Source organism: Diaporthe citri (genome assembly GCF_014595645.1).
Source record: "Diaporthe citri strain NFHF-8-4 chromosome Unknown scaffold_15, whole genome shotgun sequence".
NCBI classification, from domain to species: Eukaryota; Fungi; Ascomycota; class Sordariomycetes; order Diaporthales; family Diaporthaceae; genus Diaporthe; species Diaporthe citri.
The window spans coordinates 461469-478098 of record NW_025064860.1 but is presented as its reverse complement, the minus strand read 5'-3'; the positions used below and the strand labels follow the sequence as shown (position 1 = coordinate 478098).

General features: G+C 54.5%; 4 protein-coding genes across 4 annotated transcripts; 3 read left to right on the top strand and 1 right to left on the bottom strand.

Annotated features, from left to right (window-relative positions):
* Positions 1-673: 673 nt before the first annotated feature.
* On the bottom strand, positions 674-2305 carry INS49_005209 (uncharacterized protein; the record flags this gene model as incomplete). The annotated part of the gene is made up of 1 exon (XM_043165995.1): positions 674-2305. The coding sequence occupies one exon, from the start codon at positions 2303-2305 to the stop codon at positions 674-676; it is 1632 nt and encodes a 543-aa protein (XP_043017472.1).
* Positions 2306-4394: 2089 nt separating this feature from the next.
* On the top strand, positions 4395-8411 carry INS49_005208 (uncharacterized protein; the record flags this gene model as incomplete). Its single annotated transcript, XM_043165994.1, has 5 exons — positions 4395-4425; positions 4486-4579; positions 4649-7604; positions 7657-8331; positions 8394-8411. The coding sequence occupies 5 exons, from the start codon at positions 4395-4397 to the stop codon at positions 8409-8411; spliced, it is 3774 nt and encodes a 1257-aa protein (XP_043017471.1).
* A 910-nt stretch (positions 8412-9321) lies between these two features.
* On the top strand, positions 9322-11927 carry INS49_005207 (uncharacterized protein; the record flags this gene model as incomplete). The annotated part of the gene is made up of 6 exons (XM_043165993.1): positions 9322-9423; positions 9481-9611; positions 9664-11533; positions 11593-11792; positions 11849-11855; positions 11919-11927. The coding sequence occupies 6 exons, from the start codon at positions 9322-9324 to the stop codon at positions 11925-11927; spliced, it is 2319 nt and encodes a 772-aa protein (XP_043017470.1).
* Positions 11928-12661: 734 nt separating this feature from the next.
* Positions 12662-13529, top strand: INS49_005206 (uncharacterized protein; the record flags this gene model as incomplete). The annotated part of the gene is made up of 5 exons (XM_043165992.1): positions 12662-12665; positions 12737-12770; positions 12879-12999; positions 13110-13434; positions 13516-13529. 5 exons carry the CDS (start codon positions 12662-12664, stop codon positions 13527-13529), a joined length of 498 nt encoding a protein of 165 aa, XP_043017469.1.
* Between the last annotated feature and the right edge of the window lie 3101 nt (positions 13530-16630).

The following is a 16630-nucleotide window of genomic DNA, read 5'->3' as shown; positions in this document are numbered from 1 at the left end:
GTTTGTGCACATCTGATATGCGCTTACATGTGCTTCGCGATTATACTGCTTCGTCTTGCGCCAAGTGAGGGGGTGTCGAGAGCTCCTTGGAGGGTGTACTCGACTGCACAATCAGCGTATGCGACTGTTTTCAGACACCAGCATCTACTCTGTTGATATGAAGCTGGGTTCCTGGGCAGTTGTGATTCGCACAGGAACGCGCGGCTAGAGACGAGTTAACAGATGCGTTTGAACCGTTCTTCTTGATGAATCTCCTACTTCACGGCACTCAGCTGTGCGCATTCTACTTACTCCCTCTGTGCTGACAGCTCTCCAACCAGTATCTACTCCGATGCCTAGGGTGCTTGCTCCACCGATTGTTGTCATGTTGAGCTCGCCAATCCGCAAACCGTCGCCAATGAACACAAGGAAATTTCAACGCCAGATGGGTGACCAAGCAGCACGCATATATTGCTAAACAATACCAAGGAAAACACACAAAACATGTATGAATCGCGGCCAAATGAAAAATTAACCAAGACCCGTGATCAGCCGTAACAATATCCTCAGTCAGGGTATTAAGATCGATGAAGTTCCGCAATAGACGTTTAGCCTTGAAAATCCAACCTGGACTGACAATAGTGCCAGAAACATCGTCCATTATAGTATGTGTAAGGTCAGCGCCAAATCAATGTCATGAGCTTGCCTGTCCAGCTTTCCTTTCCCTTGCGACATCCTTCGCACCTCCGTCGATTTCCACCCCACTGGTGCTGCCGCGCTTTGCCTCGCGTTCGTCATTAAGCAGCGGAATACTGTCAATATTACCCAGTGCCTCGGCCTTGAAGCTCTCATTTCCTTCCTTCTGGCTCGCCTCTCCTGACGCCGCGGGCCCCTCCACGTGCGGTGTCATCAGCGGGCTTGTGTAGCCGTCCGGGCCGACATGTAGCCTCGCGACCTCAGCCTTCAGCGCCTCAAGTTCCTTCTGGAAGCGCTTGCCAAACACATCAATGTAGTAGGTCGCGCCATTGTATACGCTCCACACAAAAACAACCATCAGAAACCCTGCCGAAGCCCATCGGCTGTAGAACCATATTGGGCAGGGTATCATGGTTAGGACGGCGTAAGAGTACTGGATGAACATGAATGCCGGTTCCTGGAGGCTTTCGGGGAGCGAAAGGACAATCCTCCCAAGCCAGGCCTTGGAGTAGGACTTCCGTAGCCAGGTGAAAGATGTGGGACGTCCGGCCAGGATCTTTTCTCGGCGTCGAACAGTGATCAGGAAATAGTAGGCAAGCTGCCAGATGGCATAGGGAATGGTGCTCCAAGCGAGCATCGAAATAACGTTCGCGTAAGCTGTCGGGGAGCCGGGTGGCGAGTGCTTCACTGCATAGGCAGCGGGAAATCGTTGGAGCTGTCGTTCCGGGGAACAGAGGTGGACGATGCTGTGCAGAGTCGCGCACGGCATGATGTGTATGAAGAGCGACGTAACTTTGTCGAAGCTGTGGAAGACCAGGGAGTTTCTCCACATGATGATTGCAACTGCGTTGTTTCCGAAAGCAAGGCAATATGTCGCGACAAAGAGCCGTTTTGAGCCTGGGAAAGCCCATATGCTGAGCATCAGAAGCAGGTTGACAAAGTAGCAGAGGTCGGCCAGGAAATAGTGATATCCTCGCTTATGGTAGGTGTAGTAGCGGATTGGCATGAAGTAGATGGTCTGGGCGGAGTACCACAGGTGCATGTATTCTGGGTAAGCCCCGATCAGGTAGCCGCTGATGAAGATGTTCAGGACACCGCAAATGAACGACACCTTCTCACGTAGCGTGATGACCTTTGTGTCGTTCCACTGCTTGCCAAGCTTATCAACGCTCGTCCGCATACGCTTCTTGTAGCGGTCAAGCTGCTCTTCCGCAGGAGGGACGCGTCGTCTCCATTCTTCGACCATGCGCTCCCGTGCCACCTGACTCCTGTTCTTGAGGGCATCTCGCGACTTGCGCACCTTCTGCGTTTGAGCTGACAGGCCTCTCTGCAGCTTCTCAAGTTGATGCGGCAGAGCAAAGTTGTCAAGAATGTCCAGAACACTCAGGCGGTCCAAGGGTGGGAAAGCCTCCCAGTCCTCTTGATATGAGCTGCTATTCGAGAAAGATGGGTTCCTTGACAGTTTCGGGCTGCCGGAGCTGGGGGTTGTTGGGCCCAGGGTCGGGGTGTCTGTGATAACATGCTCACTGGGCGAGTCGGGGCCGCCGTCGAGGCCGGGAAAGTAGCCGCCTTCGCTGTCGGTAGCATCGTGCTTGGTGGCTGGGTTCGGTAACGGGTCTGGATCCGCCATCTCACCCAAGGTACGGTGATGGAGCCTGGGAGAAGTGGGAGAGGACAGCTTGGGAAGGGCTTCTACCAGCCTGAGGACCAATGTGTCAGCCATTTCTTTGAGGAAATTCAAGAGCGTGTTCTGGATGAGTAGATGGGCAGAAGGGGAGTCGACGAGGTGAAGTGGGATGGGCGCATGGAGGGTGGTACCGATATCCTAGCATCCCAGCGAGAAGGGCGTGATCATCTTCACATGCACACACCACACTTGGCCTGGAAAGCCTTGAAAGGTGGGCTTACAAGAGTCAGGGTATTTCACCAGATGAGCAGCCTCAAGTACCTTTTGGCAAGCTGTACACCGTTCAACTCTCGGTCCGTCTGGCCAACAAAAGGTACCTAGGGAACGCGATGAGCGCTGGCGTAGCGTAGTCTGCTGCTGGCCGGGCTCAGGGTTTCGTTGCTGGTTGCGGAGAGCACAAGATCCAAGTGCCGGTCTAGATCGAAGTATCTGGAGATCTGGGCGGCGTGGATTAGAATAACGGGGATGGTGGGGGGATACTGCAGGTGACCGGATCGACTACCAGACGCGTGGTTCAACGCTGAGGCGCCGAAGACGATGATGTGCGAAACAATGTTGTTGGGGTGGCCTCTGGCTTGGCTGGACTGTCGATGTTAAGCTAGAGGTACCTCCCCAAGTAGGCAGGCAAGGGCCCGCTTTTGATGTCATAGCAATGCACCCTTATTGACGTAGCTAGCAGCTACCGCATTGGCCAGACACGGCCCTGTCGCTGAGCCGGGCCTAGACGCGTGCCCTGGAGCCCCATCGTGAATGGACAACAGGGACGCTGGCCAGCGGCAATCTGCCCATTATCAGCCGGCACCCAGAGCATGCGGTCTGGACCGCAGACAAGTATGGGTTCGATTAAGGAAACCTCTCAGGTAGGTCGGGAGCTGTCAGCTGGGCAGCATATGACCAGGTGCGAGCCAGTTAGTGCACGGCTGTCAGGCAGCTATGGTGATCCATCTCCAGTGCCAAGCCCATCGACCAGATGAGAGTGACGCCTGGCAGATCAACCTGAAGATCCGGCAATAACGAATCTGTCTGTGTCCAAGAATAAGCGACTAACCAAGCTCCCAAGGCCTTGGTTTCTGGCTCTCACCTGAGCTGAGTCAGCACTGGCCATGAGCACATTGGTCTTCACTTGAAGTGGATCGCGTCCGCTCAGGTTATTAAAAGGGAAACCCAAAGGGCACGATGAAAAGCACAATCGTGCCTGCTCAAACGGCACGGCCTTCTATAACGTATGCTGCATGCTGAGCCAGATCTATTATGCTCTATATACAGCTCTCCTGTGCGTACCTATATATGTGTAATACATCTTTGAATGCCATGCCTGTGCAAACATGTCCTTGTGTTCCAAAGACTGCCCAGTCTGTATCTACCTACCTCCGCTGGTAGGTACCCACCTTGTAGGAACCGTGCCGCTACCTCCGAGTTCGATCAAACGGTATCCCATATAGTCCTACTTCTAGAGGACTGTCTACCTGCTTTATTTACGTTGCCCGACAGTCTTGACTTCAAGAAGAGAGACTCAAGAGGGTAATGGGGACAGTTTTGGAAATGGATGATGGTCTTGGTCTTCTGATTGATTCGCTCTTGCCAAACTGCCTAGACAATCTTCAAATGGAAAGGAGCAATCCCCATGGCTCTATCCCCAACCCGGAAACCCCAGTGCGTGGACCCCTGTCTTTGGCAAGAACACCGGCTCTGCCATCCTACCTGCACTATTCAAACCACCTGATTCGATCGCGTTGGACGACCCCTCCGAAAATAGCGTCGCGTTTCCTCCCACCCTCCCGACAGCCTTCATTCCCGTCCTGCGACCCTCTTGGTTCAAGCTGCCCTCATTGCAGCAGTCTGCCACGGGAGGCGCACGATTCTCTCCGCACCAGAGCTACAGCCAGTCCTTCCTACCCTCGACTGGGCGCGAAAACAACACCCTCAGTCGACGCGACTGTGTCATCCGCCGGGCGACTGCATCACCCTCGACCCTTTGCGCCATCCAACACGGCACTCCCCGACGCGTCGCAGCACCATCTCAGCATTCAAGATGGGGAAATTAATCCGTCTCGAGCTGTTCAGTACATTTTCACCGCGTTCAAAGCACCTGGGAGGCAGTTGTCACTGACAGGACCGCGCAGATTTCAAGTCCTACAAAGGACACCACACCCTCCTCTTCGGCGATTCATACTTCACATCCATCATCGGACCCAATGGATCAGGAAAATCCAATTCGTCAGTGACAGCCTTGAACCCAGCATGGCACCTGCCCTCCCCAGGCATGAGCTAACTGCCCGTCTGCAGCATGGACGCGATCTCCTTCGTCCTTGGAATCAAGTCTTCGCAGCTCCGCTCGTCTCATCTGAAAGAACTCGTTTACCGCGGCCGGGTCATGAAGACAAGCAAGATCAATGATGACGGATCAGTTCTCGAGCCGGCCACCAACGGTACCACCAACGGACACGCCAACGAGGACGAGGATACATCGCAGAGAAGCTCCCGTAACGACCCGAAGACTGCATGGGTGATGGCCGTCTACGAGGACGATGCAGGTGACGAGCAAAAGTGGAAGCGTACTATCTCGCCCCAGGGGACTAGCACATATCACATCAACGATCGTGGTGTCACAGCGCAGCAATACAACGAGGCTTTGGAGACCGAGAATATCCTCATCAAAGCGCGCAATTTCCTAGTCTTTCAAGGAGACGTTGAAGCGATCGCGTCGCAATCTGCGCAAGACTTAACACGCCTGATCGAGCAAATCTCGGGTAGCTTGGAGTACAAGACAGAATATGACAAGCTCCAGGCGGAGGCGGAGCAAGCCACGGAGAATCAGAACTTCCAACTCCACAGGCGACGTGGCATCAACTCCGAGATCAAGCAGTACCAGGAACAAAAGAAAGAGGCCGAGAGTTTCCAGAGAAAGACTGAGGAGCGCGACGAAGCCATCGTGACACATATCCTCTGGAAGCTGTACAACTTTCAGAAGGTCATGGATGAGTCCAGCGCACAAATACAGGAGCACCAACAGAACCTGATTGAATTTCGCCGGAATGTTGAGGCTTTCGAGAAGAAACTCGAGGCAGCCCGAAAAGAATACACGACGGTGGGCAGAGAAGTGAGCAAGATCGAGAGGAACATCCGTGAGAAAGAAAGGGAGATCGAGGAGAGAGAGAATGGCCTCGTCCCGATCAACGAGAAGGTGGCTCAGAGTACCAATGACATCGAGAGGTTGAAGAGGCGTGCCGAAGCTGTGAGCAAGGAGCGCGACGACCAAGCCAAAGCTATCCAAAAGGCTAAAAAGGACCTGGCGACTGTCGAGAAAGCTCAGCAGGAGTTCGACAGGCAGTGGCAGGAGACCATCAAGAAGCAAGGCAAGCAACTCACGGATGCAGACCGCAGGGAATATAACAATCTGCGGGCTCAGGTCATGGCAAAGTCGTCACAGAATCAGGCCCAGCTTGACAGTCTCATCCGCCAACTAAAAGGTGACGAAGTCACGGTCAACAGTCTCAAAGGCAAAGTCGACACTTTCCAAGCCACAGTTGAGAAGCTCAACGGCGAGCTCGAGACTATCCGAGAACGCAAGGAGGCCACCCAGGAGCTTGTACGGCAGATCTCATCTGAACTGGAGGACAACAAGAAGGAGCACAATAACCTGGTCTCTGAGAGAGTCAGGATCAACAACTCCAAGACTGAGCTGGACGAAAAGATGCACGATCTCGGAAGGAAGATCGAAGAGGCCGAGGGCGGCAAAGCGGAAAGCGACCGAGAGAAGAGGACCAAGGAAATGGTCCAGAGCCTCAAACGCATGAATTCGGGAGTGCGTGGAAGAATCGGCGACCTCTGCAAGCCCAAGCAGAAGAAGTTCGATGAGGCTGTCATCACTGCACTTGGTCGTGACTTTGACTCTGTTGTCGTGGACACGGAGAAGGTCGGTCTCGATTGTGTTGAGTATCTCAAGCAGCAGCGCTATCCTCCCATGACCTTCATTCCGCTGGACAACATCAAGACGAACGCCCCAAACTCAGCTGTCAAAGGCATACCCGGAGCGCGACTCACAATCGAGACGATCGATTTCGACCAGTCACTTGAACGTGCCATGACGTACGCTTGTGGCAGTTCCATTGTGTGCGACACTTTGGACATTGCCAAGGAGGTCTGCTATAAGAGGCGAATCCCCGTTAAAGCCGTGACTCTGGAGGGCTATGTGATTCACAAGGCTGGTTTGATGACTGGCGGTCGGTTGCCAGAGCGTAAGGGCGGGAAGCGACAGTTTCAAGAGCACGACGTCCAGAATCTGCGGAAGCAGCTCGAGAAGTATCGTGAGACGTATTTCTCACTGCCACGGCCGGACAGGACTAAGGAAGAGACCCTGAGGCAAAGCCTCGCAAGCCTCGAGCAACGGCTAAAGGCAGCCCGTGGCGAGCTGCAGGCCTTTGAAAGGAATGAAGCGAGCAAGAAGAAGGAACTGCAACATGAAGAGAGACAACTTGATGAATGGGAACCGAAGTATGAGGAGAAGAGCGGCGAACTTGAAGCAACGCGCAAGGCAGTCGATAAGTTCGAAAGCGCCATTGCAGCAGTGCAAGACAAGATATTCGCCGACTTCTGCAAGAGACTTGGATATGCAGATATCCGCACATACGAGGCACTGCAAGGCAGCCTGGAACAGGAAGCGTCTAAGAAACGAAACGGGTTTGAGGTGCAGAAGCAGAAGCTGAAGAGTATGTTGACACTGGAGTCATCTCGGCACGATGAGACCCAGCGACGTCTGCAGCTGATCAAGTCAAGTCTCGAGCGGCTGGAGGCCGACATTGAGGCATACGAACAAGAAAAGGCAGCCATCGAGGAGACATTAGGCGCACACCAGGATGAGCTGGAGGCGCTCAAAGAGAGCCTAGACGAGGTGAAAGAGAAGCAGAGCAAGAAGGTGGACAAGGTGAACGAGGCCAAACAAGAAGTACAGAAACGGAGCAGGGACATCGAGGCGCGGCTGAAGGCAATCAGCGCCCTGGAGGCTGAAATCCAGAAGAACAGCTCAAGCAAGTTCGCGCTTCTCAGGCGCTGTAAGCTGGAGCAAGTGCAAATTCCTTTGGCAGAGGGCTCACTCGACGACTTGCCAAATGAGGACCAGCTTCTGCGTCAAGATCCGGATGCAATGGATATTGACGAAGGTGACGAAGCTGATATGGAAGCCGCCCTGGACGACTATGGCGTCGAAGTCGATTTCGACAGCTTGGATGACGAGCTCAAGATTGTAAGTAAATTAGCTTTCTTTTGTCCTTGAACACAAAGCTGACAAATCCCAGACGGATGAAGACGTGGAGGAGAAGCTTCAAGAAAAGATCAGCTCCCTCACGGCCGAACTGGAGAAGCTGAATCCGAACATGCGCGCCATCGAACGCCTGGAAAGCGTCGAGAACCGGCTCAAGGCGACCGAGCAGGACTTCGAGAACTCGCGCACTGCTCTCAAAGAAGCTCGCGACGCGTTCAACACCGTAAAGGCGAAGCGGTTCGAGCTCTTCAACAAGGCCTTCGAGCATATCAAGGAGCAGATCGTCGCGGTTTACAAGGATCTCACCCGATCGGAGGCGTTTCCCATCGGTGGCCACGCATACCTCGACATTGAGGACGACACTGACACGCCGTACCTGTCGGGTATCAAATACCACGCCATGCCACCATTGAAGCGTTTCCGAGACATGGAACACCTTTCTGGTGGTGAGAAGACCATTGCGGCCCTGGCGCTTCTTTTCGCCGTCCACAGCTACCAGCCCAGCCCGTTCTTCGTGCTGGATGAGGTGGATGCTGCGCTGGACAATGCGAATGTAGAGAAGATCAAGAAGTACATTCGGGAGCATGCTGGCCCGGGCATGCAATTTATCGTTATTTCGCTCAAGACAGGCTTGTTCCAAGACAGCGAGAGCCTCATCGGGGTTTACCGAGATCAGGAGGTCAACAGCTCCAAAACTCTGACCTTGGACGTAAGTTTGACAATCTGGCCCTTCAACTCGTGGTCACAACAGGTTACTAATGTCACACTTAGCTTCGGAAATATGCCTGAACGGCGTGTTGTCGTCTTGGAGACGGTGCTACGAGGTTAGGAACGTGGCCTGAAGCAGTCATGGCTGCTACAGCTGGGGGCTTGATGTGGGAATACCAGCAAGGTCCACATTGCGCATTATGAGCGTTTGTGTTGGGGAATTTCCTCGTCGTTGTAGGATATGAACATGCTTCTCAAGAAGCCTGCGTGATATGATTGCACTCCTAATAGCTAGATACGGGTCGGCGGTTGAATGGAAATTTTGCTTGCTTTGGCAATTACAGGAGGATGTCCCCGGCTTCAATTTCCGTGAATATGATTCCCGATATTGCTTGTTTATGTTTGATGGTCTTTACGTGTGCTGGTTCTAGAAAAGTCGCTGTATATAGGTCTGACGACGTTGCGAAGTGCTGATGCAGCACCGGACATGAACACTTGAAAAGGCTGCAACCGCGATAACTTTTGTATGGGGAATACTATCTTGCAACAGCCAAATTCTCAGGAGCATATGCTTCTCACCACTAGGATTGTGAATAGTGTATGGGCGCGGACATTGTTTTGAGGCGCAGAGGATTAGTAACGAATTGATGGGCTCTGGGGGCCGGGTCCGTGCGGGCTGACAGCAAGGGAGCTTCCGGCCACTGTGGCGCTAGCAACTCACGAGCTCGGACTGTGAACTTGTCCTCAACTTCGAGGGGCAGCTGTTCGTCAGAGCTAGCCTCGCGCCCAGGTTTCTGGCCACGTCTGTCAACCCGATCCCCCTTCACACCCATTGATCCACTGCCTCATCACCTGCTGCCGTTGCCCATTGAAACGGGAATCTTCATTCTTTTTTAAACGGCCGACGACAGGTGCCCCCACGTCTACGAACCCACAAACAGTGCTTGGGTACCAACAAGCCAAGCCTCAGGGCCATACTTGCCACATCATCATGGCCGCCATGGACTATGAGGCACTCAAGGAGCAGTGGAGCGACGTTGAGGAGCGCGATGGTGTCCGTCTCAGCTGGAATGTTTTCCCCAGCTCCCGAATGGTTGGTTTCGCGTGCTAGTCTTGTGTTCTTTGCGACCAGAGCTGACCGACTTTACAGGAGGCTTCTCGACTCGTGGTACCGATCGGAGCCCTGTATACCCCCTTGAAAGAGAAGCCAGAGTCGCCGCTCCTGCAGTTCGAGCCAGTGACCTGCAAGCAACCGTGCCGCTCTGTCCTGAACCCCTTCTGGTGAGTTTGCCGTCGCCCTGGCTGGGTGCGTTTACAGCTGACATCATGCCAGCCAAGTTGACCTCAGGGCGCGTCTCTGGATCTGCCCGTTCTGCCTGTCGCGAAATGCGCTCCCACCACACTACAAAGACATCTCGGCCAACGCGATTCCTCCCGAGCTCCACCCCCAGAACACGACAATCGAATACAGGCTGTCTCGCCCCGCGCCGAGTCCGCCAATCTTCCTATATGTCGTCGACACGTGCCAGGAGGAGGACAGCTTGGCTGCTCTGAAGGAGTCTTTGATCATGAGCTTGAGCTTGTTGCCAGAGAATGCTCTGGTTGGGCTCATCACCTTCGGCACCATGGCTCAGGTCCACGAGATTGGCTACACCGAATGCGCCAAGTCATATGTCTTCCGCGGCAGCAAGGAATACTCCGCTAAGCAAGTCCAGGAGATGCTTGGACTGTCACAGCCTGCCCTGCGACCCGGCATGCAGCCTCAGCCAGGACGTCCCATGCCAATGGGGCCGGCTGCCCGATTCCTGCTCCCGGTTTCGCAGTGCGAATTCAACCTCACCAAGGCCATTGAGCAGCTGCAGAAGGACCCATGGCCCGTCGCGAACGACCGCAGGAACTTGCGTTGCACAGGTGTTGCTCTGAGTGTGGCTGTTGGTCTCTTGGAGACCTCGTTCCAGAATGCTGGTGGGCGCGTCATGCTGTTCGCCGGTGGAGCAGCAACAGAAGGCCCTGGACTGGTCGTGGGACCCGAGCTGAGAGAGCCCATCCGTTCCCACCATGATATTGACCGCGACAACATCAAGTACTACAAGAAGGCGCTCAAGTTCTACGACAACCTGGCCAAGCGGACCGCTCACAACGGCCATATCATCGACATCTTCGCCGGTTGTCTGGACCAGGTCGGACTTCTCGAGATGAAGGGTCTCTGCAACTCCACAGGCGGTCACATGATTCTGACAGACAGTTTCACTTCCTCGATGTTCAAGCAATCGTTTGTACGAGTTTTCGACAAGGATGACGATGACAACCTGACAATGGGCTTCAACGGTGTTCTCGAGGTCCTGACAACTAAGGAGCTAAAGGTTACCGGTCTCATCGGGCACGCGGTCTCGCTAAACAAGAAGTCCACCTCCGTCGGCGAGACAGAATGCGGTATCGGAAACACCTGCTCGTGGAAGATGTGCGGCATTGATCCTAACGCCAGTTACGGTATCTACTTTGAGATCGCTGGCCAAGGAGGCCCAGCGGCTCACCAGCAGACCCCTCAGAAGGGAATGATGCAGTTCTTGACCTACTATCAGCATTCTTCCGGGCAGTTCCACCTGCGGGTGACGACAGTCGCACGTAACATGAGTGGGCCAGCTGGTGACCCAGCGATCGCCCAGTCCTTCGATCAAGAAGCTGCGGCAGTGCTCATGTCCAGGATTGCTGTCTTCAAGGCCGAAGTGGACGATGGCCCTGACGTCCTGCGCTGGGTTGATCGCATGCTCATTCGACTCTGCTCGAGATTCGCCGACTACAGGAAGGACGACCCATCATCTTTCCGCCTCGAGAAGAACTTCACACTGTACCCTCAGTTCATGTTCCATCTCAGGAGGAGTCAGTTCCTCCAGGTCTTCAACAATTCTCCAGACGAGACCGCCTTCTATCGGCATGTGCTCAACCACGAGGATGTCAGCAACTCGCTCATTATGATCCAGCCAACATTGGACTCGTATACGTTCGACCAGGACGAGGGCCAGCCTGTCCTTCTGGACTCTACCTCCATACAACCTCAGCACATCCTCCTCCTCGACACGTTCTTCCACATCCTCATCTTCCATGGAGAGACCATTGCCGAGTGGAGGAAGGCCGGGTACCAGGAGCAAGAGGGCTACGAGAATTTCGCGGCCCTATTGGAGAAGCCGAAGGAGGACGCCAGGGTAAGCCGAAAGAGACGCACATTAAAGAGGAGTATTATACTTATATTGACAACTTGCAGGATCTGATTACCGACCGTTTCCCTCTCCCCCGTTTCATCGTCTGTGACGCGGGTGGTTCGCAAGCTCGTTTCTTGCTGTCCAAGCTGAACCCCTCCACCACGCATACGACGGGGGCGTACGGTGGCGTTGGGGCTCAGACTGCGCAGACCATCTTCACAGACGATGTGTCTCTACAAACATTCATGGATCATCTTATGAAGTATGCCTTTGACTCCACCCTCTAGATCCGAGCACTGTACTAATCAGATTCCTTAGGCTCGCGGTAAGCGGTACTAATTAGAAATGGGAGAGGGAAAGGCTGCTGGCTGGTGCAGGTGCAGTGCAGGTGTTCTGAGAAAGATAGCCCAAGCAAATTTCACTACACGACTTCAAGTATACGGTCCTGATGACATTCATTCCACGTAAACTGGAAGGCGCTCTCTCGTTCTCCCGGGCTCTCACTTGAGAATGGAGCTTGATGTATGGTGTACAATTTCCGATCTACGAGCCTCATCCATTTCAGAGGTCGAAGAGCACACAGTGGAGTAGCCGTGTTCGAGAATTTGAAACCAAAAACAGCATAACGTAACTGTTCATTACATATTCTACTCAGACAGGTCGCCCGGGAGACGACTGCATCTGACTTGAGTGAATGAAGCACGGCCAAACTGGTCTCACAAGCCGGGCGAGCAGCCGGCAGAAATCCCCAAACATGCGTCAGGCACTACATGGCTTTAGACTCTAAGTAAGATCCACCTGAACAAACAAGTTATCAGACAGACGATCCTGGAGCATTTCGATATCGCTGTATGGGGATCTCTTCTAGTTGTACTGCGGAAGGTATCCGAGGGAAGTGGCCCCTGCCACTTCGATCAATGGGTACTCTCCCTGCTCCGTTATGGACCAATCAGCGCTTGTCAAGACCGGTGGCGGGTCCCGCACACGTGATTTACCAAAGTTCGCCCACCATCACAAATTTCATGGGGACAACTGGGCTAGCCGACCTTTGTCGAAACTTTTGGCTTCTGAGTTGACGACCTTTCCAAAGAACCCAACCCACCACCAGCCAATCCTCATCAACCAGTCAATATGCGTGAGTATTCAGTTGCATTCCCAAGTTGGACCCGGTCGCGCTCAGAATACTGACAACCACTTGGCGCACAGCTCCCAAGTTCGACCCCAATGAGGTGAAGGTCATGTACGCAAGCCTGCTCCCCCTCGCCGACACCATCACAACAGCGATTTGACCTCGCGATCTCAAATTGTGATCGATGAGCCAGACGATGCTGACGTGATGGGAATACAGCCACCTCCGTGCCACCGGAGGTGAGGTCGGTGCCTCTTCCGCCCTTGCGCCCAAGATTGGTCCCCTGGGTCTTTCTCCCAAGAAAGTTGGTGAAGATATCGCCAAGGCGACTGGTGACTGGGTACGAACCACCTCGCTCCTGCCTCGATACCCCCATCCTTGGCCCCCATTGTCTCTTTGAGGCAGTTCCTTGAGAGCGCGGTCGAGCTGACGAGTAGTGCAAACATACAGAAGGGCCTCCGTGTCACGGTCAAGCTCACCATCCAGAACCGTCAAGCCGCCGTCTCCGTCGTTCCCACCGCCTCCTCTCTTGTCATCCGTGCCCTGAAGGAGCCCCCACGTGACCGCAAGAAGGAGAAGAACATCAAGCACAGCAAGTCCGTTGCGCTTGATGAGATCATCGACATTGCCCGCACCATGCGATTCAAGTCTTTCTCCAAGACTCTGGCCGGCACTGTCAAGGAGATCCTGGGTACTGCCTTCTCTGTTGGCTGCCAGGTCGATGGAAAGAGCCCCAAGGTTATCCAGGACCAGATTGATGCGGGCGAGATCGACAGTGAGTTCAAACTTGACAGCCTCGCACAGCCCCTTACGGGCAGTGTGGCTTGAAACAGGCGGTGCTAACCATTCACTACAGTCCCCGAGGAGTAAAGAAAAAATTGACATAATGAGGCATTGTGGTTCGGGACCTTTAGGCTTGTCATGAGGAGTTCAGGGTTTGCTCTTTCACAGCTTAGGCGCGTCCATTCGGAAAAGAATGGCAGTGATACACCGCACCAAACAACCATGAACAAGCTTTGCCGAGAATCCGTCGCTCGGTGTCGTGAATGTCTGACCCAAACGCTCCCGCTCTCTACCCACCCCGATCTGGAGGAACCTGGCCAACACTCTGAAATTTCACCATTGCTCTCCATGGTATTTTTCAATTTTAGTGCACAGGAAGATTAAAGTGTCGAGACCCATTACTCACCGCGGCTTCCTTGGCCCTCGGGCGACATGGAGGTTGAGGTCCTACTTCGAGGTCAACATATCTACATTTCCGGCATGTGTAGCCAGGTGGCGATTCGCCTCTGTGAGCCGCACCCAGACGGAGACCAGCCGTCTCTTGTGGTACCCACAGCCGGCTTCTGATGCGACCAGGCTTGGGGTGCTATTGCTTTTGTGCGAATGCAATACGCACGCCAGATGCAAGTAGAGTGGCGTGGCGGCCTCTTCAAGGCACAACGTATAGCATTATTGGACATCCTTAGAGACAAGAATCAGAAATACACAGGATTACTTTCCACCGGAGCACTCTTCTACCGCTCTTCCGGCGGTGGGCTCACCGAAGCACCCATGTCGCTCTGCCGTGTCGAGGCGCGGGTTTCAAGGATGTACCGCGCATGAGAGCCTTGTGGATTATAGTTTCCCGGCGTTTCCCACCATTAACAAAATCGTGGCAATGACCGGCATCATAGATCGGACGAGATTCCGATGGGGGGACAAGAAAGAAGGAAATGGGCTGGCTTGCCCTCGCAGGTGCCGATGGGCGGTCTGGTCCAATTACCCCAATCGACGACACCGGCCGGGCCATCCACCCAGTGACGCAGAGCGGTGGCATTGACCCGTTGGGGTTTCAAAACACACTGGGCTCCCCGACGAGTGTGGTGGCTTTTCGAGGCAGGGGCGCCTTTCCCCGGTTTCCAGTAAGCTTTACGAGGCCTCACTTTGGACACGCGGGACGATACGATTGACACAGTGGAGAAACGGGGACGGCGATTATTCTTATCACGGCAGGGCTGGCTGGCGTAAGGCGCCTCCATGCAGGGTGTCGAAGCAACAAGACATCGGATGGCAAGACGGGCGGCCGGGGGCGCCGACAGCTGCGGGCAGAGAAACTTACTGATGGTTTGATGATTCGGAACTGTTTTGTCACGTCGTGTATTTTCAGCAGCAAGCAAGCATCTGTCTTTTTCTTTTGGATTTTTTTTTTCTCTTCCCGCACAGGCGAGATTGAAGGCTTCGCCGGGGACGGGATTCGGGGCGCACCCAAAAATAAAACCCCGGGACATATCAAAAAAAGAGTATTTGCGTTTGCATGCGTGAGGAGAGACAGATGTGCCGCACAGCCACGCAGGGAAGTACCCCCGATTGCCCAATACGCGGAGCGCTTGAGCGGTAATGGCAGCAGCAAGCTGCATATGCGACTGGCGTTGCGTTGCACGCAGCGGGAGGGGCAGGGGGGCAGTCCCACGGGAGATCTGGATGAGTGGACGTCTATGTATATGCGTTCTCGGTACGTGATTGTCTGCTACATATCTGCATGTTGACAGTGACGGACGGGCGGGAGGGTCCCTCCCTCTTGGTTCCCGTCCTGGCCGGATTTGTGGGTCGCTGAGACAAGACATGTTGACGACAACACTGCTCTGATGCCGGCGTTGCGCCTAGGGAAGATAGGCGGCGGCTACGAGGGGATGGCGCGGTGTTGGAGGTTCGAACGGGTTGGAGGTTTTGACGGTTGGCCGCCTTCTCCTGTCGGCAGGAGGGCCCAGTGGCCTTGGCCCAGGCGGGATGGGTGCATTGGCAGCCCTGGAGGGTCTCTGCTAATGTGCCAGAGCGGCGGGCTTACTGGTTTGATTGGCGGCGGCGCAAAAGTTAATCAAGCGGCTACAGCCTAGCGAGAATCCTAGTGACCCGCTCACAGCCTATCCTGGAAGTTGTCAGCCCTTTTCCCATGCCGTGTCCTGCGTGTCTCTGCATGGGGGCAGCCCATAGGGTGTCAGGTGTGGGTGTGTGTCAGTCTCGACAGCATGCCCATGGTCGCATGTCTGCCCTGCTGGGGTAAAACAAGTTCCCGAGCGCCGGCGAGCGGACGATCTGTTGGCTGAGTGAGGATCAAGGACTGATGTGTCGGTGTAGACTTGGTGCGCATGCGTAGAAAAATCATTCCTGCTTTGGCAGAAGGATATTTGTCACAGAGTACGAAGGTCTCAGGCAGGCAGGCAAGCAGGCAGACAGAAAGGCGGAAGGGCCAATCCAAGGAAGCTCTCTGATGGGCCTCCCCCCTTCTCCCCCGTACTGGTGGGCAAGTGTCAGATACGCCGACGCTCACGGCGCAGGATTGGGGTGGCACGGCTTTACGCCCGGGCAGAGCGACGCGAGACGGATTGGGACCGTGGCGTCGACACTGCTGCTGACCCTGTCGGCGGATGGTGATGCTGCTGCTGATGATGACGATGCTGAATGCTGATGCCGATCTCCAGTGGAGTTGCTTCTTGTACTTTATTGCCAAAGATGGCCGGGAACTTTTGTTGCGGATTGTTGACGGGGAACGACTCCTAACAACCTTGGAGGCACAGGGTACGTACATACAGGTACCGCCGGTGGGAGTGGGGTGTGAGGTGTGACAGTCTCGCACTTGTTTCCATCGTTCCCGATTGCGCCGCCATCACACAGGATGTCATGACGGCGGGGGGCGGAGGGTGAAGATCATCTGTGCCTGGTCTCCTCCCCCCCCCCCCCGGGTGGGTACGCAAGAGCGGCCAATCTTTTCTGGAAGCGCTGCCCGTGTTTGTGCGCGGGTGTATGCCCAAATGTATATGTATGCTGAAGCAGGTGCTTCAGAGGGCGACACGGTGACTGACTGACTGACAGCAGCAAGGTGTTCCTGTCAGTCCAGTATCAACATAAAGATTGAGATGTGATGCTGATGCTCGGGTGGCCTGATGCCAATGGTGGGTACCAGCTATACCTGGTGTCCTGGGCAGCTGGGC